The sequence below is a fragment of the Tauraco erythrolophus genome, chromosome 21 (genome assembly GCF_009769465.1).
Source record: "Tauraco erythrolophus isolate bTauEry1 chromosome 21, bTauEry1.pri, whole genome shotgun sequence".
NCBI classification, from domain to species: Eukaryota; Metazoa; Chordata; class Aves; order Musophagiformes; family Musophagidae; genus Tauraco; species Tauraco erythrolophus.
Window position 1 is genome coordinate 12,796,383 of NC_141485.1, and position 24,291 is coordinate 12,820,673.

Here is a 24,291-nt window from a genome sequence, read left to right on the forward strand (position 1 = left end):
AGGTCTAATTACCCCCACCATCTGAACAAGAAACTCACAATACTAAGCAGGTAAAATGTCTATTCAATAGCTTAATGAGAAATTTTATAGATGATTGAGCTTTAGAAGTCAGAGCCATAAAACAACAGAGAAGCATCCCATCTGAGTAGGCGTCACTGAAGAAGGAGCATAGCTGTAGGAAGCACTACATTTGTCTCACGATGTGAAAAATTGCAAGGGCACAGTGTCAACGAGGAAGTTTTACCCATGTAGTTAGTTACTAGCAGTTAAAGATGACAATTACTTTTTCATTTTGACTGCCTGCCCCTTCAATAATAGCAACAAAGATGGATTCTTTAGTCATTCAATCCTTTTATTTGCATTATTGCAGACTTTCTTCCTCACCTGCTGCTCCCCACCCTTGAGAGGGAATAAACACACACATACACGTGCAAGAAAGCACACATCCTTTTAGACAGTATGTTTCCCGCAAGAATCATATGAATTTCCTAAGAATGTATATATCACTTGGTTCAGAATTTGAAAAGGTGCTCACCTTAGGCCACTTCTCAGTGCCAACCTTTGTATCGTAACGAGTTTTTGCACCTCTGGCATCGGTAAACTCCAGGTAATCATATCTGTGAAAATTGCAACTCATTACTTCCAAATTTACTTCTTAAGTTTGGGGGAAAATGTTTATTTTTGGATTTTCACAAGTGCCACATCTCAGTGTACCCTGTCACACCTTTCTGAACCACACCTGCGTTGCTTCACCTGACTGCTAAGGAATTTATTTTATGTTTCAATGCAATAGTCCCAGCAAACATAGACCTGCTTTCCTGCAGAACTTTCCCAATCCTTCAGAATTGGTAATGGGTGCTAATTTTAATATCTGGCATATGCCTTCACTAAGCAGTAGCCTGATACATCACCAGGACAAACCAAGCCAATAGTTTTGCCTAAAGAGGGCAAAATAAACACCACAAGCACAAATTCTGGTGGTCATACTAATATTACAAAACAGATCAAGGGCAAAGGCAGTAAAATTCATATGAACAGTATGCCTGTACATTTGCCAGAAGTGGCTTTAAGCATGAGAAGTCATTCAAAATACACATTGTATATTACACAGGACAAAGAAGAAATTGAAATAGCATGCTTGGAGTGCAAGAAGTATTCCTTGCACTTTGAAACATGAATTTCCCCTCTGCAAATAGATATTGGAAACTAACACAGCACAAGATTAAATTACCTCCTTTCAGTTTCACATCTTTCATCAAATTCCACCTCAAAATAAGTTGCCCCATGACATAGGAAGACTGAGACCTCATGGCAATTATTTTCATAGTTATGAGGTGATTCCATTGTCCATGTTCGCAATACTACAGGCTGTTCTTGCTGCCAGCTTTCCATTTCCATCTGTAGAACAAAAATGTATTCTTGAGATACAAATGTAAAGCATTTAAAAAAAAATTAAAAATTACCACACTAGATTTTTGTGTCAATACTTTCAAGTTGCCAGATGTACATACAAAGCGGCATTTAAAAGGCTACCACATTGATTTACGCCTAAACACCCTTGATAATCATGGTAAGGAAGCACTTCTAAAGCAAAATTAATTTAGTCTACTGTGGGAGGAGACAGTCTCCCCCCAGAAGCACCTCCAAGTCTCCAATGACAACAAAAAGAGTCTGGATGATTAATGCAGATTTAAACATCTATGCTACAGACTCACAGACTTTATTTGCATCACCACAAGCAACGAAGCTAAAAACATCAAGCACATACTATTTTTAATTTATTTTCCTCTTCATCCTCAGAATCTCTCCTTCCTACTTTCTAGGCTTCTCATTTCAGTTGCACTGTCTAATCACTTTTCCCATCTTCCATATAAGTACAGGTATATTTCTAGTTCTTCACTCAACATTCCATTCCATATTCCATGCTTTCAGAAGCATTCCAGTTCCTTTCAAACACTCACCAATACAACTACCTGAGTTTTCTGTGTCTTTCTTGCAATTTTGCTTTTCATAGATTCATAGATTTCTAGGTTGGAAAAGACCTTAGAGATCATCCAGTCCAACCATCCCTAATCCCCATTAAACCATATCCTCAAGTAGATCATCCAACCTATTCTTAAACACATCCAGGGATGGGGACTCAACCACCTCCCTGGGCAGCCTATTCCAGTGGCTGACAACCCTTTCAGAGAAGAAATACTTCCTAACATCCAACCTGAATCTCCCCTGACTAAGCTTATGCCCATTTCCTCTTGTTCTATCACCCATCACTGATGTAAAGAGTCCTTCCCCCACCTCCCCCCCATCCCTTCTCAAGTATTTATAGGCCGTAATCAGGTCTCCCCTCAGCCTCCTCTTCTCCAGGCTAAACAGCCCCAACTCCCTCAGCCGCTCCCCATAAGTTTTATTTTCCAGCCCCTTGACCAGTTTAGTCGCCCTTCTCTGGACCCGCTCCAGGAGCTCAATATCTCTCTTAAAGCGAGGGGCCCAAAACTGGGCACAATATTCCAGGTGCGGCCTCACCAGTGCCGAGTACAGGGGCAGGATCACTTCCCTGCTCCTGCTGGTCACACTATTCTTGATACACGCCAGTATCCCATTGGCCTTCTTGGCCACCTGGGCACACTGCTGGCTCGTATCAAGCTGGTAGTCAACCAACACCCCCAGGTCCTTCTCCGCCAGGCAGCTCTCCAGCCACTCCTCCCCGAGCCTATAGCGATGCTTGGGGTTTTTATACCCCAAGTGAAGGACTCTGCACTTGGCCTTATTAAAGCTCATGCCATTGGCCTCAGCCCAATGATCCAGGCTGTTCAAATCCCTCTGAAGGGCCTCCCTACCCTCGAGCAGATCGACACAGCCTCCCAGCTTGGTGTCGTCCGCAAATTTACTGAGGGTACATTCAATCCCCTCATCCAGGTCATTGATAAAGATGTTAAACAGAACTGGACCCAGCACTGAGCCCTGGGGAACCCCACTGGTGACCGGCCTCCAGCCGGATTTAGCCCCATTTACCACCACTCTTTGGGCCCAGCCATCCAGCCAGTTTTTAACCCAAAGGAGGGTGTGCCTGTCCAGGCCAGCAGTTATCAGTTTCTCAACCAGAACACTATGAGAGACTGTATCAAAGGCTTTACTGAGGTCAGGGAAAACGACATCCACAGCCCTTCCCTCGTCAACCAGGTGGGTCACCCTGTCATAGAAGGTGATCAGGTTTGATTGGCAAGACCTGCCTTTCATAAACCCTTGTTGACTGGGCCTGATCACCCGGTTAACCTGTATGTGCTCACTAATAGCACTCAAGATAACCTGTTCCATGACTTTGCCCGTCACCGATGTCAGACTGACAGGCCTGTAGTTCCCCGGATCCTCCTTCCGCCCTTTTTTGTAAAGGGGGGTAACATCCGCCAGCCTCCAGTCCAGCGGAACTTCCCCAGTGAGCCAAGGCTGCCCAGAGATAATGGACAGGGGTTTGGCAATGACATCCGCCAGCTCTCTCAGGACTCTCGGGTGGATACCATCAGGCCCCATAGACTTGTGGGCATCCAGCCGAAGGAGCAGATCCTTGACCCTTTGAAAGGAGAGATCCTTTCCTCTTGGATCACAGGAGCTTCGATTTGCTCTCCCTCCCTGCACTCAGACACCGAAGGCCAGCTCACCTGGGAACTACTAACCTTATTATGAAAGACTGAGGCAAAGAAGGCATTAAGGACCTCAGCCTTGTCCTCATCCCTAGTGACTAACGTACCCCCTGTGGCCAGTAGGGGCTGGAGGTGATCTTTAGCCCTCCTTTTGTTATTAATATATTTATAGAAAGACTTTTTGTTGTCCCTTACGGAGCTGGCTAGTCTAAGTTCCAATTGGGCTTTTGCCCCCCTGATTATCTCCCTACATGTCCTAACTTCCTCCCTGTATTGATTCCTGGATGCCTGCCCATTCTTCCAAGACTTATAGACATCCCTTTTTCTTTTGAGATGTTCCCAAATCTCCTTTGTCATCCAAGCTGGTTTTCTACCCCGGCGGCTCGACTTCCGGCACACAGGGACAGCTCGCTCCTGTGCCTCCAGAATTTCCTTTTTGAGTAGTAACCATCCCTCCTGCGCCCCCTTACCCTTGAGAGCTGTCTCCCATTGGACTTTGTTAATCAGACTTCTAAACAGCCCAAAGTCAGCTCGCCCAAAGTCCAGCTTGGCCGTTATAGTGTTCCCCCTCCTAACATCCCCTAGAATTGAGAATTCTATTATCTCGTGGTCACTATGCCCCAGGCGTCCTCCAACCTTCACATCTCCCACAAGACCTTCTCTGTTCACAAACAGCAGGTCTAGGGGAGTTTTGTTTCACTGTACTTAATAGTGTCTGTATCTTTAGTTACCTTATGAGGTTCGCTACAAAGGCTTTTCAGTGGTTCTATCAAAGTGCTGAATCCCCGTAGTAGAGTACAGTATGGAATGTCTAAAGCGCAAAAATCCAACAAGAAGATGACCTAGGAGAAAACATAGGTCTCATGAAAATGCACATAACCATAGCCATGCTACCCGGGAATAGTACAAATCCCAATGTTCACTTACCAGCTGACGAGTTGCCATGGCAAAGACAGAGTTACTTATTTTTTCTACTACTCTTTTGCCACTATATTGAGATAAAAGTGACTGCAAAATCGTTCTGATATTTGACAGGAACTGGCCCACATCTAAAGAGAAAAAAAAACCCTTAATAGCCACCTTAAGGACTTGCTACCACAACTTACTTTATCAAACACTCAAGTGCATGGTGATGTCCACAAGACAACAGACAGCAGGAAGGCATCTGCTGGCCCAAGACAGTGACGCTCAAGAGTGAAAACAGTTCAGAGAAATTCTCTGTGATATTTCTATTGTGGAAACAAGTGATGCTTATCAACGATATTAAAAAAAAAAAAGATGAGTAATTTAATCAAACACTCCAAGATTGTTTCAACAATCTCAGTATATCCAGTAGCCTCCTTACACAACTAAGAAATGCAGCTTAAGTAACAAGTGAGGCTACTAATTTTTAGCTATAGCCTTACCCTATTTTTAAACAAAAGACAGGAACACAACAAACTTATTTATATACAAACAACATAAATATTAAGTAATTTTACATAAAATTACAACTCCATTCAGTACTTGGCCCAATTAACTACTCAATAAGAAAACCAACCGAACAAAAAACTCACTGTAACAAAACACCCCTTACAAGCGCCCAACTTCTTAAGTAAGTTCCTTTCTTCTTGCTATCACAAACATCTAGGAAAATATATACAACCACACAGGAGCTTGTCAAAATACGAGGCATTTAAAGAAAGCAAAATGTTCAAATGAAAGTCTGTAACTGTTTGTTGTTTGGTTTTTTGTTGTTGGTGGTGGGTTTTTTTTCAGTATTTGACCCCCAAAAACACTGAAATGTTTTCTGAAGATTCTCCCAACATAAAATTATCAGCATGGCTAAAACTCTAAGTTGCTCAATAAGCCTACAAATAACAGTCATGAGCATGCCTCAGGCAAACCCTGGTGAATCCTTATTATACTGCAATTTGCAAAATCACATTTTCAAGTCCTGTATTACATCACACTTAATTCTGTATTTAATGCCAACACTTACAGTTTTTAAGTATTTCTACAGCAAGATCCTTGGCTGAATTATCGCTACCCTTAAGTTGCAGGTAGCACCATGAAAGGAGGCTACCTTGAACAGACCAGAATAAGGAAGACAAGACTGTGGCACTCTCTTGCTGTGCAACATCCAGCATCATCATTTCACACTGAAAAACAAAGAACGTAACAAAAAGATATCCTCTTCTGCTGCAGAATGACATACAACATGTACTAAGTAAACTGTGATGGACATTATCATCCCATTCACCCCACAAAAAAAGATTAAATGCATCTGACAAGCAGCATATCAAGCCATGAAGCAGCTGATGTGTTTTGTTTTGATAAATCGCAATTTTAGGTAGGAATAGCTACATATGAGTCATTTGATGTTCTCAGCACATTTTTTCTGCACATGTAAATGACTCTCCTCCATTTACACCTCCCTTAGCAGCATGACCAATTCTAACCTCTCAATATGGGATGAGTACTTCTGTCTCCTACTGTTGATAGGCTGCCATAAGGTCTTTTCAATGCTATGGAAAAATACCTCATCTTATACATTACTTACTCTACTATTAGGAAATGTTAATGCTTAAAGGAAAATATTTCAATTGGTTGGAAAATCTAATCCTACCGACTTGAATAGCCATGAATAGTTTTATCAGGAGAACAGGAAAGCTAGTTCCTTCACATACCTCTCAGACACGCAGCTGGCGTTTGAATACATACAAAAATCGTGGCAAAGATGTAGGAAGAGGAACAGCATAAAGACAGTTACCTCTCTTGCCGCCACTAGCAGAAGGGTATCCATGACTGATAGCACTTCACTTATGTCAAAATTTGTAGAAACTCCTTTCTCTGGTAATAATAGGAGTCCACCTGGATCTTGATCACTACAAAACAAAGATCTTCTTACTAATCAACAACAAGTAGTACAGTTCCAAAACACAAATTTAGTTATCCCTGTGACAAATCTGTAGAGATCCTACTGTATAATTACTATGAAAATCAAAAGTTTGGGTTCTGATGACTCGAGACTGATTAAATCAATACTAACCATCACCATGGACAAACAATCACTTGAAAAATAGGAAGACAGCATACGAGAAGCCTAAGAGCAATATACTGTTTCAGTACCAACCTTGGACCATGTTTTATACAGCTATTCAGTCAATAAACATATTAAATAGTAGTATTCTCCTTTCTAAAGCAAAGGCAGTTGATTCTTTTGCAGAATTATTTTTCAGGGGAATAACATTTCTAAAAAGGATTAAATATGAACTTATTAACAGACATAGGGTATCAGACAACTATTTTCAATTTCAGGACCCCTTACCTGAAGTGGGTACACAAGGATCTGAAGGCTAGATGCACAGATTGCTTATGTTCTTGCTCTGTGATGTTTTTCTAGAAAAGGAAAAAGATTTACTTTTATGATATGTTCTGTTTCCCTCCTCTGTGAGAAAGAATTCTAATTTCTGCGTTCTACTATTCATTTTTGGTAAGAAAGGCAGGTTAGCTCCTCTTTCTTTGGATAAGCTGCAGAGAGAGAGAGAAGGGGGAGGGTAAAAAGAGGCAAAGAAAAAAAAGAAAGTTTTTACTTTAACGGGTCAAAGTATACATTATTTGACAACAAGAACTCAGATTTGTCCTCTTTTGTGCATAAAGAAAGTAAGTACTAAACAATCAATTTCTCATGTAATGGTTTACCATCATAGTGAAGAGCTGATGTCGCCTGGTTTGTCTATCTGGGAAAAAGATTGCTGCTCCACTGAGTAGGGTGTTCTTAACTTCCTCTTTTAGCATTTTCATTGGCATGAAGTTACTGTCCCCCATATCCACTACTGCTCATACAAAAAGGAAAAAAAATTACAAGTTCAAATTAATACTCCATCTAATATGTTAGAGGCATAACTGAATTAAACATGTTATTTTACACAACATCAAGCCCTTGCAATCCCATTATACACACAGAAAATGAGGGGAAACTTTTTGATTTCTAGCAAGAAAGATTCTTCTAAGGATATATTTATTCACTGAGTAAATGAATTCTAGGAATATTAAGACTTGACAACTATCAAAGCTAATAAAGTTTTCAAGATGTGACAGATTCTATATGAACTGGTTTACCTCTAGCTTGCTTTTCAGGAGACTGTTAGGTAATTAACAAAAAAGTATACTTGAATAAAGAGGATGTCATCCTACTTTCAATGAAGTCTAATGTGTAATTCCCATTCTCTTCACTGGCTCCAGAATTCTCCCTGTGTTTCAATAAACTTTTCAGGCTCCTTTTAAGATCATTTATATTTATATGAAATATCAGAAATAAACGAACTCCAGTAACGTTACAGTTAAAGGACCACCCTCCCTGCTGGTTCAAGCAGGCGACACGTTCAAAAGAAGTTTTCTATTGCAGCTGTTTCCAGAACACATGTTGTCAGAAAGTCTATAAAACCATTTCACAGCATCAAGAAAAGTTTCATTCTGACAGACTAATTAGCACACACTGACTCAAAGAAGAAACAAAGGAACGGTAGCTGACTTGGCCTCTAGGAATAAATAGCTTTTCCGAAATTGTAACTATTGTAACACATCTGTAAGCCAGAACAGACAAAACAGTTAATGTATTCAATATAAATTACCTTCACACAAATGTCTATAAAGCTCTTCTGCAGCTTCTGCGTGACCAGATGTTTTGCTCTGAGAAGTTTCTTGAGGTTTAGCAGTTTTATTGTCTCCAGTAAGTACAGAGAAGCACCTCTGAAGAAGCTGCAATAGCAGTGTTTGAGCAAAGACGCATTCTTCCCTTGGGCTGTAAGAAAGCATAAACCAAACAGAAGCTAAAACTAGAAAAGAAGCTCATTTCCACCAAATAGACAACACTATGAAAGCTGCCATCACAGACGGATTAAAAAACTGAGCAGAGAGCACATAGCCAAAAAGAGTATAGCTACCAGCTAAATTAATCTACATCTCAAGCTTCTACATAACATTACAGTTAAAAACCCACATTGCAGCAGCAGGAAAATGTTATTTATGTAAATGAAGTAGTTTAGGAAGAAGAAACTGCTGCAACTAAACTTCACATACTTTATTTATACATACACACACAGATTAGTGCTTCACCACACAGTAAATAAGTGACTTACTTTTGGTGAAGTTTATTGTAAAAATTCCAGAACAGCTGCAAATCAAGGCCTGTGAAATCTAAAAATGACTTGTATTTTAATCTGCTCTCCTTCTGTTGAACCTTAAAAAGGCAAAGAAAATGGAGGATTGGAAAATTAACTCTATACAGAACACATTTATAAAAAGTAAATCCCTAAGCACCGGGCTTAAAGCAGCCTAGTTTTCTATAAACTTGCAGCTAACATGGATTACAGTAAGTTCTTTCACAGATATTCCAGTGTCTAAATGCAACAGTTTGTGCTGAAACCTTCCCCTTCACAGAGCTACTAATAAGGATTCTCCTCTTTCCAGATGTCTAGTCCCTCATCCCTGTCCTCCACCAAAAGATTTTACAACCTCTACCTCTTCATCTAATTTAACTGAAAGTAAGTAATGGCCAAAATGAGACTGCCCATGGTTCAGAATTCAAGCTGAAAAGGCATAGATGCATGGACTGTATGAACAAAACATGATTCTGACAGGTATCCTCCGAAGCAGGGTACATCATGCTGACATACATCAGCACACAGCAGCCATAACTTTTAACTGTATACTTCTCACCCTAGATATTTACAAAATTATTTCATATAAAAAGAGGACATGTTTTAATTTATGCGACTTTTCTACCTATCTCTCTAAGCACTTTCACCCATGCTTGCTTCAGAAATAGCTACACTATCTAATAGTAGAGTATCCTTCTGTTACATCTACTTCACCTAGCATTGTAACCTGATGCTGAAAAACAGCTCTTAACTCTCTTTTGGGCCCAAAGTGACTATATTCCTAGTCAACTTCAATAAATATACAGAGAACGCTATTTTTCAGAAACCATTTTTTTTCTCCACAGCATGGCTTTAACAGTTACTAGTACCTAGTAGCAAGACTTTTCTTTATCCATTCACAATCACTGTTAGCATAGCCTTATTACTTTTAGCATGGTAAATATATGCTTAAAAATAACTAAGAAGTAAGAATACCAAGTCCTGTGCCAGCTGCTGGATAAAATGAAGCGTCTTCAGGAGAAGAGTTGTGCCACAAACTGTATCATCATCAGTTTTCCTGCACTGCAAACAGTTCATGCTCCTATCGAGCTCGTTTTGCGTAGGTCGAAGATAGCCAAGAACATTCAGGCCTTGAACTCCAAGCCGTTCTGCTGTGTCTTGTCTTGTGCACAAGAACTTTATCATCAAGTACTAGAAGGATGTAGACACAACACAAGATTTGGTCTTAAAAGTTAGTACAAATTTGGCTTTTAAAAGACATGAGAGCACATATGTGAGGAGACTGCAAGTGAGGTAGGGGAGGCAAGCCTTGTTCTCTGTCAGTCACCCCCATAAGTTCAAAATACTGAACCTGAGATTCAGGCTATGCTTGAACTCTCCTCACTTCCAAAAAAGTCAGTGATGGTTCTGTGATACCTACAAGCATCTCAAAAGTTAGTTAATTCATTATCAGTTCCATTCATTCTGCATATTCTGTTGCTTGGCATTATAGTTACAGCATTTCTGCAGGTTAAAAAAATTATTAGCTGCATTTAAAAGCAAGCAGAGGATCAATAACTAATATTTAAAACATGCTTTGATGCAATCTGTCCACAGTTAGGTACAGAACACAAAGCTGAAGGGAACAGCAAGTTCTGCCATCCAAACATAACTTAGTAACTCTGCACACTCATAAGCCTAAGGGACCAAGGTTTACACAGACAACAGCAGAATGTCTCAGCAAGCAGCGACGGTTTTAGAAAAATTCCCAGTTGACTTGTAACTGTGCCACCACTTCTGCTAATTTCCACAGTACAAAACAGGATTGGGAAACTACACAACAGCTGACTCCAGAAACAAGATAAACACAGGGTCTGAAAAGCAAAGTTTCCTACTTAAGCACTACAAATCAAAATCCATATTGTGTTACTTTGGAAACAGAAAAGTCCCACATTCCTCAAGGAAATCAACCTAGCTGATGGAACCACTTAGTAACTGTCTGTCCCTTAAAACAAGGGTTGAAGAACATGGCTCTGCAAGAATAAACGCTGCAACTATGCAATAGTTACTTCGTCTAGGTCTTAGAATAAAGCAACAATCACGTAATCCTGTTTAGAAATATTTCCTCATGATAAAACCACTAGTCTGCACATTATCACATAATTTTGCATTAAATTTGATCCTGAAGCACCATTTAACTACAGCTATACAGAGAAAAAGAATAAAACTCAAAAGGACAAAAGTCAAGACATTCGTTTAGCTAGAAGCCCATTGATTTTTACCTCTACCCAGAGGAGTTCTCCCTGCACAAAAAAGAGCTGTTTTTATTTCAACTGGCATTACAACAAAGCACAGAGAGGAGCCTCTGACCACTGTGACAGGGCCAATGGATTTTCATGGTTTCTTACCTGGGATATTCTGCATCGCTGCATTTTGACATCAACTTCATCCCACTCTTCCTCCACTTCAAACCAGCCAATAGGATCATCATCTCCCAAATCATCACTCAAACTACTGCTTCTATGTACAAAAGAATGTAACGAACTTTGTAAAGAAAAAGTTTAAAGAAACTGCAAAGCTGTTGATGCGCGACCAAAATATTTTATGCATGTTTTAAAGATGAGAGAGAGACAATATAAACTTTCACATACTCACACTCTAGCACATGCGAGGCAAAAAAATTAAGGAAACCTTTTTAGTCATAGTCCCTAACCTCCTCTCATTCCTAAGCAACAGTAATTTAATAAAGTCTGATTAACATATGATCTTCCTATAAATTGTTTCCGTTATCAGCAATCTGCACCTCAAGTAGAAAGTTTCTTATATCCCTTTTTAAACATTCTTTAAATCAAGAGGCTGAAAACAACGATTTTGGTGGATGAGAAGCTCAATATGAGCCGGCAATGTGCTCTTGCGGCCCAGAAGGCCAACCGCGTCCTGGGCTGCATCAAGAGGAGCGTGGCCAGCAGGTCGAGGGAGGTGATTCTCCCCCTCTACTCTGCCCTCGTGAGACCTCACTTGGAGTATTGCGTCCAGTTCTGGAGTCCCCAACATAAGAAGGACATGGACCAGTTGGAGAGGGTCCAGAGGAGGGCCACGAAGATGATAAGAGGGCTGGAGCACCTTTCCTATGAGGACAGGCTGAAAGAGTTGGGGCTGTTCAGCCTGGAGAAGAGGAGGCTCCGGGGTGACCTTATAGCGGTCTTCCAGTACCTCAAGGGGGCCTACAGGAAAGATGGGGAGAGGCTGTTCAGGAGGGCCAGTTATGATAGGACAAGGGGTAATGGTTTTAAAATAGAGGGAGGTAGGTTCAGGTTGGATATTAGGAAAAAATTTTTTACTATGAGAGTGGTAGAACACTGGAACAGGTTGCCCAGAGAGGTGGTGGATGCTCCATCCCTGGAGACGTTCAAGGCCAGGTTGGACAAGGCCCTGAGCAACCTGATCTAGTTGGAGATATCCCTGTTCCTTGCAGGGGGGTTGGACTAGATGACCTTTGAAGGTCCCTTCCAGCCCTAACCATTCTATGATTCTATGATTCTAACGACAATATACATATTTCCTCAAACACATCAAATTGAGGCTCATTAAAATCAAACAAGCAACAAGTAAATGATGCATCATTTCAAAGTCATTTGAAACAATTCTCCGAAGTTCAAGTGCATTACAACACGATCTAATAGAACATTTTCCACAAATTTGTTACAAAAAGTCCACCAATACCTGTTTTTTAAAAATTGTTTGAATTCCTGCAGCTTCCATTTGTCATAGCTTTCAAATCTTTTGAAGTGTTCCTCTGCATGGAACTTTTCTGAAGTGCTATTATAAGCAAACACCAGCCCACACTGGGCGCCAATGGCACCTCTTCGGACCTAAAAGAACAAATCCAGAGCAATGTAATAAAAAGCCGACAGTTAAATAAGGTGCTGCTTTCACAGAAAAAAAAAAAAGCTACAGAAAGTAACTAGATACTGACAACACTGATCTCAGGAATTCCACTTTTTACCTAAAGAAAAATGAAACACATTTAGAGAAGTATTATGAAAACTCTTGTACTCCACTGAACCAGGATCATGTACGTGGTTAATATTTGCTACATTTGTCACACTGCTAGCACCCTAACATGAACTAGAGTTCCACATATTAATTATCATTCTAATTTTGTATACTTTATTTAAAAAAAACAAAACAAAACAAACAAAAGTAAAACTATATATCCCGGTATCACTACACTACACAAAACAGCTTAGCTGTCTCTCCAGCTCTGGTTAGAATTTATTTGCCAGAAGTCCATCCATGTTCAATTCTCTTTGACACCGAAATATGTATCCCTGTTCCAGGAATTAAACTACTGCTTTGCGTTAAATAAATTCAGCTGCAGAAATCTCAGTGAGGATTTGTCCTGGCCATGAGATCACAAGATCTTGCTTTTAAATCAGACAAAATCACACCAGGTGTTCAAATTACACTGATGTCTCAAAGAATTTGAAAGATTCTACATTTAATCTGAACTCACATGCTATATGTCTTGAAACCTGCTATTCACAAAGTCTAAAAATTATTTTAAATATAACATATAAGATCTTACAAACAAATCCATCCTCTTTAGAGAGAAACCATATACCTAAGAGTCACTGGCTTGAATATATTGCAAGATACAGACAAAAGCAATATAAAACAAATGCCTTTATCACATGCTTGTGGCACCCTGGAACAGTTTTAAGACCTCCCTTTTCTTAAGTTCCCCGAGACTTACACCAAAGTAAAACTCTAAAATAACACTATTTCATGACAAATTTAAAATTTCAGTTCATACCGAAAAATATTTTAATTCAACTGTACCACTAGGGAAAAAAGCAAGCCTTCTATTTCAAAAGCATAGAGGAACTACATACCTTTATTCTAATTTGTGTCACTTGAAATGAAGATTCAGTTCCAGTAGAAAGAATAATACTTGCTCTGGTTTTCCCAGTTTCAGTCAGAAAACCTAACGCAAGAGTAGGAATAAAATGAGGTTGGACGGACTGCTGGCACGAGGTGTTTGAAAGAGAACACTAAGATTGTGGACTAAAGGGGGAAAAAACCCCACAATGCTCATAACAAAGTGTTCCCAAATTAAAGAGTAAAAGACAAGTTAAAAAAGATTGTATCATGTTAGTATATGCTCCTGGAGAGTACACACATGTGTCTCCAGCCAGTGTCTTTCCAGGGAATGCAGTATCTACAGCTCTTTCAAGAGTGTTTCACCATTGACGCTTACTAGTAACTCCCAAATATTACTTTGGCTTATGGTTCACTGACACAACTCACTGCTCCTCAGACTGCAATTCATAAAACATCGGAAGACAATCCACAAAATAACTGAACTCAAACAACAAACACAAGCAAAAGAAGGCGTCAAATAAGCATTTAGAATGTGCCTGATTTTCTATCATATTAGCTTTTCAAAAAAAATGTTAGGTAGCATTTCACTCAAAAAGGAGGTCGAGAAATACAAATCTCTTTCTTTAGGTTGTATTCAGTACATAAAAACATTGTATTAACAAAGACAGGCTTTAAAGGAGAATTAATAGTGAAAACTTCAATGATTTCTATCATCTCTCCATCAATATTTGGGAAAGTAGCAGTGAATGACTCATGACTTCGACCTACAAAATGGGTTCTAGCATCATTTCCTTTGTGACAGCTCATTGTTGACTTCCACATAGAATATCAATAATTCTCCTCAAAATCCAATCTTTTTTTCGGCTGTTTTGTTTTGACAAACCGGCCTCTGAGAAATTCACCTTCTTGTAAAATAGAATTTACATATTGCTTTGTGGAGAGAGGTTTTTGTTGTTGTTGGCTTGTTTGTTTGTTTGAACAGATCTTCCACATCGCTAAACTATTGAGTAGCACCAAATACATATAAGGATATATGCAACAGCACCATAGCCTTGTTAAGAGCCTTTGTGCCGGTTAAATATTGTGGATTTTAAGTCCAGGTTCTTACCATCCCCAGTCCATGGCTCTACAAGGAGGTTTTCAGGCCCTGATTTATCTTCTTTTCCCTTTACATCACATGCTTGCAGAGTTAGTCGCAATGGTTTTCCTAAACAAGAAAATTAACATGTTTATCAAAGTCATAAAATAGCAAGCCTATTTTCCAGTTTTAAGTTCTTCACACAGAAAACGAATTAAAAAAAAACAAACAAACACAATACTCTGAGCTTTTTACCACTGTCGGACAAAAAAGGAGGAAGAAATCGGAATGTAAGAGATATGGTAATCTAACATAGCTAAAGTTTTAGACATGGACAGAAGGACAATGAAAATCATGGCAACCAATGTTCTCTCAACTATTTGCACACTTTGGAATTCGCAATCCATGAAATACCACTCTTGTATTGCAAAAAGCAGCAACTACTATGAAAAAAATAAAACCATTTTCAAAACTTTTGAAAGTAAACACTGATATAATAATTACAAAATGATTAATGTACTCTTTGGCACAAGCCAAGATGTCCTGACAAAACATACTAAAAGGCAAACAAAGGGAAAAATTCTTCATGAGAGACTAACGATAATCTCAGAAGTTGACACTCGAGAAAATACAGATTCATCAAACAAGTACAGTCAATAAAGCAAAATCTTACGCCTTATGCCAGACCATGCACAGCTCTACACTTATGACATATTCGGATTAATTGATTAAAGTGAAAATAAAAGAACTATAAATAGATGCTAAAGACATTACATTTAAAACATCTTAAATTCATGCGCATGCATGTCTGCAAGAGAGATCACTTACTGAGGCTAAACATAGAAAAAAGTTCAGCATGTTATTGAAAAAATAAAAATATCTGATATCATTTGCCTTTTATACAATAAAACCACTATCGCCATCTTGATATAGGAGGCACTATCTTAAAAATTCATGTTTTCTCCCTCAAGATGATGCCACCTGATTCAATTCTTAGATCACAGAAAGGTGATCTAATCACCAACTTTTGGGTCAGTTCAGCTTCACAGGCTATCTTCTTGGTAACAGTTGTTAATTTAGAAGTTTTGTATAATTTTAAACCTCAGCAGAACAACAAGTAAAACAACTCAGAAAGCTGCATATTGCCTTAAATACATATAGAAAAGGATCCAGCAATTATTCATTTACCATATTTATACAGCAGGTTCTGTCTAACTGTTGCCATGGAAGCGATAAGTGATGAAGCCTTGTATGGAGTGTCCAGATGATCAGTGATTGTACAAAGGGAACTTATCACTTTAGCAACACTCCCCCTGGCTAAGGCAAAGGCCAAGAGTGTAAGTTCAACCTCTGGAGTAGTACAACAACTGGGGAGGGAAAAAACAACAGCATGAAAAGAAAAATCAAGACACTATTTTAAATACAGACAAATAATGCTCACATGGAAAAATCTAAGGTGCCTGTTTCTTAATGTCTTTGAATCTTTCAAGATACTAAAAAAGAGCAGGTGAGTAAAAATGAGATATGTTTGCTATACAAATTCTTCTAAACCATTTTGCACTATATCAAAAGATATCAACACAATCTCACCTTGTTATTCTTATAAGGAAGCTATCGACTTCTTCCAAAACATTTGGAGATAAGAAGCTTGAAAAATCTGCAGAGCCTGGTGTAAGAGACAGAGGTGGCATGTGTTGCAGTGCTTTCCTAGTAAAAAAAGGACAGAATATAACATCAGAAAAACAGACAGAATCAGAGAAAACAGCCTTCTAAAATGAATTAGGCATTTGAATCTTCATGATTTTATGAGCAGGTCTCTACAAATAGATTTTGAATGCAGAAGATCTATTTACACAAAGAATCTGTTCAAAAGGTAAAAATTCTAGGCAGAGGAAGTTCAACAACTGCTAGGTAGTCTGGAATCTTGGCCTCAATCTCAGATTTAATGGGACGAATCAACTGGTTTTGAGTTAAATCTGTGACAGCATTAGAAACAGCTTAGTGTCCAAGTACTGCTTCATTTTAAATAGTTCTGGAATTGAGCAAGAGTCCGTTAATAAAGGGAAAATTGCTTTTAAATTATTTCAGAACAATTACAGAAACTAAGAGAGTTAACTCAGATCAGAATTTTTGTCTGGTTTCCTAAGATAATGTAATAATTCCTGAAAACAGGGATTCTTAAGTGGTTTCATCAAAGTCACTCTAACCAATACTAAAGTTTGGGTTTTCACTTTATAATTTCAAATAATGAATTTTTAATTCCCGAACGCATGTTTTCAGTCAAGATTTCCCCTTCATAACTTTTTTAGGCTTTATTAGCTCAGGATCCATATTATACTTCTAACAAATATCTAAACTGTAGCAAGACTGAAGGCTCTCAGTTTTAGTAAAACTTGGAACTATGAACTTTCCTCAGACATAAGCATGTATAGAGTTATCTAAACCTTAAAGAAGTTCCATAGGTTACACAAATTAAGGATAGGCTCAATGGACTTTAGCCTGCAGTATTCATTAACCCAATGACTGCAGTGTTCTGAATTTGGTGCCATCCTGCTAACTAAGCTCTATAAACGTTGATATGGGTGTGTAGCAACGTTACTGGGATTCCAACCCTCCAAGTCATCGAGCAGAAGCATTTGGCAGTCAGACAAGGAAATGTTACACAGAAAACTGCCCATCACCACAAGCAAACAACCGCGCAGAAATATTGCATGTACCCAACTATATCCCCCTGTCATACATAAGAAGGCATTACATAATCAAAAATTTGCTGAAAATTAAGCTAAATTAAGCTCCATTCATAAGTGGAAGGTGTCCAATATTTACAATCAATAAAATTAACACAGAAAATAATTCATCAATTTTAGGCTTCTCCAAATAATAATTCAAAGGATAGGTAAAAACCATATTTTTCAGTGTCTGTTCAATCATGGCTTAACAACTACATTAGATAAAACAGCTAGAAGAATTATACTTATTCCAATATGTGCAAACAGATAAAAGAGAAATATCAAAATTTAAACAGTGTGATAGCTGAAAAGATGTTTAAACACACTAATGGAGGGAGCGGTAACCAGTTACGCAAGATAGATTTGTTTACTAAAGCTGGAAGTTATTGAAAAAATAAATAAAAATCACACACCATGAAAGTTTGGTACTTACTGTGTATTTTGTAAAATAGTGTGAACAAATGCTGGATTTGTTTCCATGGAAGCTGTTACCAGAGAGGTCAGCAGAGACCAGTACCAGATAGCAGAAGCATCGCACACAGAGACGCCCACCTTCTTAACTCTTTGATAACCAACGGCTCTGAGTCCATGGATTCTAGTGTCACATCCATCACTAAGGCAACGCTTGATGTTTATCTGTACATCTGTCAAAACACAAAATAGAATTTTTTTTCCCCATTTCTTCTGTTGGATTAGATCTAGAAGAATCCAGATATTCAAAACAATAATTACTGCAAAACCTCTTAGCAAAATAGCAGCAGACATGTAACAGTACTCCCACATATAGACAACTATACATACGTTTCTTCACTGTGCATCCCGTGATTTGGAAAATTTAACTTTGAACAGCCTATGTCAGCCATTACATAGTGTATGGCTAGAAATCAGGAAAAAAGTAGGAAAACACCCTCAAAGTGGAAAACAGATTATAGATTTTTTTCACCAGTACCTTTTTACCTACATACATAGGAAGTGTCTAGGGAGTGGCAGTGGAGAAGATAGGGAAAAAGAGTAAAGCCTAAAAGCAAAGTTTTAAGTTACATAAAAATGTTCACATAAGTTTTGACCATTTTGAGAGAGGTTTCTCTCTGGTGAGGCCACATCTGGGCCTCTCAGTTCAAGGAGGACAAGGAACTGCTTGAGAGAGTCCAGCGCAGGGCCACAACGATCATTAAGGGAGTGGAGCATCTCCCTTCTGAGGAAAGGCTGAGGGAGCTGGGTCTCTCTAGCTTGGAGAAGAGGAGACTGAGGGGGGACCTCATTAACGTTTATAAATATGTAAAGGGTGACTGTCATGAGGATGGAGCCAGGCTCTTCTCAGTGGCATCCAATCACAGGACAAGGGGAAATGGATATAAACTGGAACATAGGAGGTTCCACTTAAACAGGAGGAAGAACTTCTTCCCAGTAAGGGTAACAGAACACTGGAACAGGCTGCCCAGAGAGGCTGTGGAGTCTCCTTCTCTGGAGATGTTCAAGACCCGCCGGGATGCGTTCTTGTGTGATCTGATCTAGGTGGTCCTGCTCCGGCAGGGGGATTGAACTAGATGATCCTTTGAGGTCCCTTTCAATCCCTGACATTCTGTGATTTTGCACAGATAACAGTGTCCTAGTTACTTCTGAGGAACAACATCCTTGCTGTCTGCTTCTGCGGCACTGGAAGTTCATCTTAGGGAAAAGCACCTATTTGAACTAAAGGGACAAAATTCCTTAAGCTGCAGAAACCATCTTAGGAAGGAGCAGCTTTCCTCTGACTGATTCCAATATAGCACTGACAGATCTAACAGACTTAAAAATAACACTACTTAAAAATCCTTAACATAAAACCTGCTTTACAAAAATCATCTGACCAACTTCAGAGTTTTGCTACCAAAAAAAAAAAACTTGCTCAGAAGCTGATTTTTTGCTAGATACTATTATCCAATATATGCTTTCATTCTGCAAGCACAGCTATTTTAAAATTGCCCCATGTCTTCAAATTGAGAGGCTAAAAATGCATCTTTAGTCATTCCAGCTCTTCAACCCTTAGCCCATGTTACAGACAGATGCCATGAGAAAGACTTTCAAGACTCTCTTACAGGATAGAAACTAAACTACAATTAAAACAATTTCTGACCCAAGGACGAGGTTCAAAAGTTTCTACTCTGATGATTGACATTTCAAGACATCGTTCTATGATCTACTCAACCTTTCACCTTCAAATAAGCAACAAAACAATATACTAATGATATCTTTGGTGACTCACACATCTGACTAATGTTAGCGTTTTCCAACAGTGTTACGTAGCCAGTGATATTGCTTGGAATGTGAACATCTCGGACCTCCTGGAGACTGCTGGCATTCCTTCCCACTGCCACCGTAACTTGCTGTGGCATGTAACTCTGGTCATTAGCTGCCACCGCAATGGACAGATGTCTCAAAACAACATCTGGTTTCATCTTTAAACTGCAAAGCAAAGAAGATAAAACAGTTTTTGCAAAGAGAAGTCAAGCACTTCACTTTTAGCTAAGCTTCACTCAGTTTCCACTTTTACAAACACAAATAAATCCACTGGAGATTACCTAATGCTTCACAGGCATTACCAACCCTGTATCGTGGTGGACAAGTTGGAAAACTTGTAATTGATCTAAAAGACAGTAATCTCTGATAGTGAGACTGTAGAATTTTCTACTGTTCAGCTTTTCAACTGAGAATTCATTCGTTAGTAATAAAAATGTAGTCTCAGAATGAGATTTTTTTTTTTTTTAAAGTACACATTCTTAGATCTACTACCGAAAACCACTAAGCATTTCTGTTTCATGGAGCAGTAACTTTCTAGACAGTGGCAAAGCACTTCTATTCAAGTATTGACCACTGCATCTGTAAAACCATTTGGAAAGCTTCACTACAAAACAAGAGTATGTGTCAGCGTGGAAGATGAATGCATTTTACAGGTGAACACTTTGACTTGGTAAAACTTTACGTAGAGGTGAGTGACTCCTGCTTTCAACTATAGTCATCTGTCACTCGTTAATTCCACAATTTTTTTCAATTACATCCCACTGGCTGTAAAACCTAAGGACTAACTACCCCAACACTCAGCAGTATATTGCTGTGTCACTCACCGTATCCAATGTGAGCGAGCACTCCCATCCGACTGCCAGAAAGATGTTGTTTCTCCATTTGTCATCTTGTCAATATCAGCAGAATTGGACGAGGTTTCTATGTGAGTATAGCACTTTGTGACAGACTTCAGCTTGTCCGACTCCTCGTTACCATTCAAATCACTGGGGTATTCTGCAAAGAAAAGAAATCACTCATAATATTCTTCTTTAGCTTGTTCTGAGAATTGTTATACCTTTATAATAACTATCTCATATAAAGTAACTTGTTGGCATAGAGCACAGCTCCTGAAGAAGTGTTTCTGACAGAAACTAGAAGACAGCAAAGTTTCATTTCAGACGAAATCACAATAATCTCCATCTACCACTTGCAGTAGGAAAACACCTACTTTGGAGTTCAACAGCCTTTATCTCCTCCTTTCATTATTTGCCTCATCAGTGCTTTATTATTACTATGCCAAAATACAAACATGTGAGAAGAAAAAGTAAAATACAATGGAGAAAACCTCAATTTAGCTATTCTAGAGAAGGGACAAAACAGACAGTTTCCCCAAGTAACTTGATCTGTTTCAATACAAGTGCAGAAATCTGAAAATATCAAGTCAATCTGTGAAGAAAAGGAGTCCTCCCCTCTAGGGAGGCCACCAGGACAGTCTCATCTGAAATACAATAAAAGATTCACTACCTCCACTCCAAAACAACAAATTATTTTTTAATACTGAACAGTCAACTTCAGAAAACATTCACCTTTACATGGAAAGTAAGTTTCCAGCAACTATTAGAGATGTTTGATTGAACAGAGAATACCGTAAATTAGTAATTGTCATTCTGAAACGTGTCAGGAGAAGGATGAAAAGCATCCCAGTGTGTTACTCAGATTGCTAGACAGTTAGAAAATCAATTAATGTGCCTCAGAAAAACACACATAAACATGCAGATCAATTTCACAAAAAGTCATGTCTGTTAAGATTAAAATAAAAAACTTTCTTTTCTGTTTATCTTCAAGCTACGGTTACATGACCATCCTGAAAAAAAAAGAGAAAGATGTTCCGTACCTCTCTCTTTTAGGAGAAGTCTATCTAAGGAATCCTTCAACACAGAAGACCGCATAGTACAGATATTGTTGAAGTACTCCAACACTGGGTAAGGGATGGCAGTACTAGAAATCCGATTCCGGTGCAAGAATCTCAGTATCATTGAAGCATGAAGACCAAGACGCTCTTTCGATTCGGAAAATATATCAATAAAACCTAGAAAGAGACATTATTTCTATCTTTGTTGCAACATCTGGCTTGACTAAGTCGTCATTTTCTCCCTCTGCATCTCACTACTAGTTAAATCCAAGTTAACCATGGGAGTCAATATTGGAAGTACATTCCACGGTATGAAGTAGCTCAAGTTTGCAACCTTTACAACAGGACTGTGAAAGGTGCAGGCAAATATTTTTACCAGTCACTTGAAATGCCTGAAGGGGTTCAAAACAATTAACGAAAAATCTTAGTTCCTACGCTTATTTCGCTGTGCCAAAAGTTCCAATCCTTTACCTTCAATACCTAACACGAAACAGTTGCTGCATGACTAACAAGTTGATGTACTCACATCACTCACCTTGAACTATGCTGAGCATCTCACTTTGGTATTGTGGATTATTCCCAATAAAGGCACCAAAGAGATGCCTAATGCTTTCCACCAACTTTGTGAAAAATTTCAGCTCCTTCACAGCAGTACTCCGAATCACAGTGCATTTAGATGCATAGAATAATACCCCATAAGTTCTCTCCTCTGACTTCTCTGTTAGCCAATTCCAACACTCCTTGTCTGTTCCTCTAAGGCAAAATCCCCTTTAGCCACTTATCATCAAAAGCTTGGAAGGAAATCCAGTAACTGATACTTATCCCAGAAATCAAATTTTGAAAACTGACACCTTCCAAACTATATGCTATAAAACATGATTTATATTGTAGCAGGATTTCAAATGTTAAATACGATATAAAGTATATGACTCATCACCAGAAACAGACTCAATGGAGGATTTATTCCTCTGGTTACCACGTACAAGACTGCTTTAGCCACTCACCAAAATGTTGCAAGGAACTGTTTTCTGTCTGTGAGATAAACTAAACAAGGATAAGCAGCTCCCCAGTCATGCAGAGAAGAAAATACTTGTTATTTACAAAATTAAGTTAGCTGGATGCAATTATGGGAAATTTTTAATTTACAGCAACTTCACTTGTTTGATACCAGAGAACTGAGAATGCCTTGGAGTATGGTTTTGATAAGATCGGGACAAGCAGCACTATCAAAGCAATTTATTGAAGCAGCACCCCTAATATAAGGCAGGATTTGGGAAACCATTTGTTTTGTTGCTGTTCTCATACCTGGAACTAGGGAACAAGCTTGCAGTTGCCTGATTACATGGCTAAGCTCCCCTTGAAGATTAGCTCCACTAGAGTTCTTCAGAGCCTCCAGCATATTCTCCACATCTACGGTGCCATCTCCTTCAGCATCAAATTGTGCAAAGGCCTGAAGAGGAACAAAAAAAGAAAATTTATTTTATTTTACTGAAGCCGAAACTCAAGGTATTTCATAGAAACCGTAGCAGTAAACATTATAACACCATTAAATAAAAATCAAAAGAATTCATTTTCTGTAGTATTGAATTCATGACAACAGAAAACAGCCTGGTTGGAAATGTGCAGTCTTTACCTAGTTTGAAGGCATTGCACTGCCTTCCTGTAAAAGTCAACTGTAGTTATGCTTAGGTGGAGACAGCATGTCATCTGCATCAGTGAACCAGCAGTATCCATCCGCTGACACCCGTGGCTGTGAAGGAGGCACTCACAAAAGAACACTAAAAAGCTCTTCCATTAAAGGGTGCGTTCGTTCTAAAAGCCACACTGTCCACTACCCATTAATGCTGCACCCATCTCACACTGCATCCAGTCTAATATTTCAGGTTTTAAATATTTTCTTTAAGAAAGTGTCCTTAGAATCAGATTTTTTAAAATGCGTATTTCCTTCCATCTATTGTCCTCCTACACAAAATACCAGTTAAACATAGTTTGTCAAAGTATTTGTGAAAACAATGGAGAAAGTTTGAAAAGACTTTTTTTCCCTTATTGAAGGGAACCATTGCGGCTTTATTAACTCTGACCTTTACTATAGATTTTTAATATAAAAACTTGTGTTTAGCATGTATGAAAAGTAACTCTCACAGCTTTGCATTTCATATTGTCCTGGTTTCAGCTGGGATAGAGCTAATTTTCTTCCTAGCTAGTATCGTGCTGCGTTTTGCTTCTAGGATGAGAATAATGTTGATAAGTCAAGGACTTTCCACCTTCTCACACTGCTCTGCCAGCAAGGAGGCTGGGGGTACACAAGAAGCTGGGAGGGGACACAGCCAGGACAGCTGACCCCAACTGACCAGAGGGGTACTCCATACCATATGATGTCACGCTGAATAAAACTGAGGGGAGTTGGCTGGGGGGCAGCAGCCGCTGCTCGGGAACCGGCTGGGCATCGGTCTGTGGGTGTTGAGCAATTGCATTCTGCATCATTCGTTTCATATGTTCTTTTATCATTATTATTACTCCTTCCTTTTCTGTCTTGTTGGACTGTCTTTATCTCAATCCAGGAGTTTTACCTTTTTTTCGATCCTCTCCCCCCTCTCACTGGGGGGACCGAGCGAACGGCTGTGTGGTGTTCAGCTGCCTGTCGGGTTAAACCACAACTCACACC

The 24,291-nt window shown here is 39.0% G+C and overlaps 1 protein-coding gene across 6 annotated transcripts in view; it reads right to left on the bottom strand.

Moving 5' to 3' along the window:
• Positions 1–24,291, bottom strand: part of ZZEF1 (zinc finger ZZ-type and EF-hand domain containing 1) — a 66,881-nt gene that overhangs the window by 39,312 nt on the left and 3,278 nt on the right. For 4 of the 6 annotated variants that reach the window (XM_086624809.1, XM_086624810.1, XM_086624811.1 and 1 more), the window contains exons 1-23: positions 24,197–24,264; positions 22,932–23,076; positions 21,609–21,803; positions 20,557–20,728; positions 19,698–19,897; positions 17,886–18,096; positions 16,314–16,430; positions 15,912–16,090; positions 14,754–14,852; positions 13,657–13,748; positions 12,485–12,633; positions 11,170–11,281; positions 9,758–9,973; positions 8,762–8,862; positions 8,255–8,424; positions 7,323–7,456; positions 6,949–7,019; positions 6,391–6,505; positions 5,620–5,779; positions 4,566–4,687; positions 4,370–4,480; positions 1,232–1,398; positions 536–617 (exon numbers count right to left, since the gene is read on the bottom strand). In XM_086624809.1, the coding sequence (XP_086480935.1) occupies positions 536–617; positions 1,232–1,398; positions 4,370–4,480; positions 4,566–4,687; positions 5,620–5,779; positions 6,391–6,505; positions 6,949–7,019; positions 7,323–7,456; positions 8,255–8,424; positions 8,762–8,862; positions 9,758–9,973; positions 11,170–11,281; positions 12,485–12,633; positions 13,657–13,748; positions 14,754–14,852; positions 15,912–16,090; positions 16,314–16,430; positions 17,886–18,096; positions 19,698–19,897; positions 20,557–20,728; positions 21,609–21,803; positions 22,932–23,025 (3,069 nt within the window). In that variant the 5' untranslated portion in view covers positions 23,026–23,076; positions 24,197–24,264. Of the gene's footprint in view, positions 1–535; positions 618–1,231; positions 1,399–4,369; positions 4,481–4,565; positions 4,688–5,619; positions 5,780–6,390; positions 6,506–6,948; positions 7,020–7,322; positions 7,457–8,254; positions 8,425–8,761; positions 8,863–9,757; positions 9,974–11,169; positions 11,282–12,484; positions 12,634–13,656; positions 13,749–14,753; positions 14,853–15,911; positions 16,091–16,313; positions 16,431–17,885; positions 18,097–19,697; positions 19,898–20,556; positions 20,729–21,608; positions 21,804–22,931; positions 23,077–24,196; positions 24,265–24,291 lie in introns of those variants that run through there. The other 2 variants (XM_086624807.1, XM_086624812.1) reach the window with 2 other exon arrangements.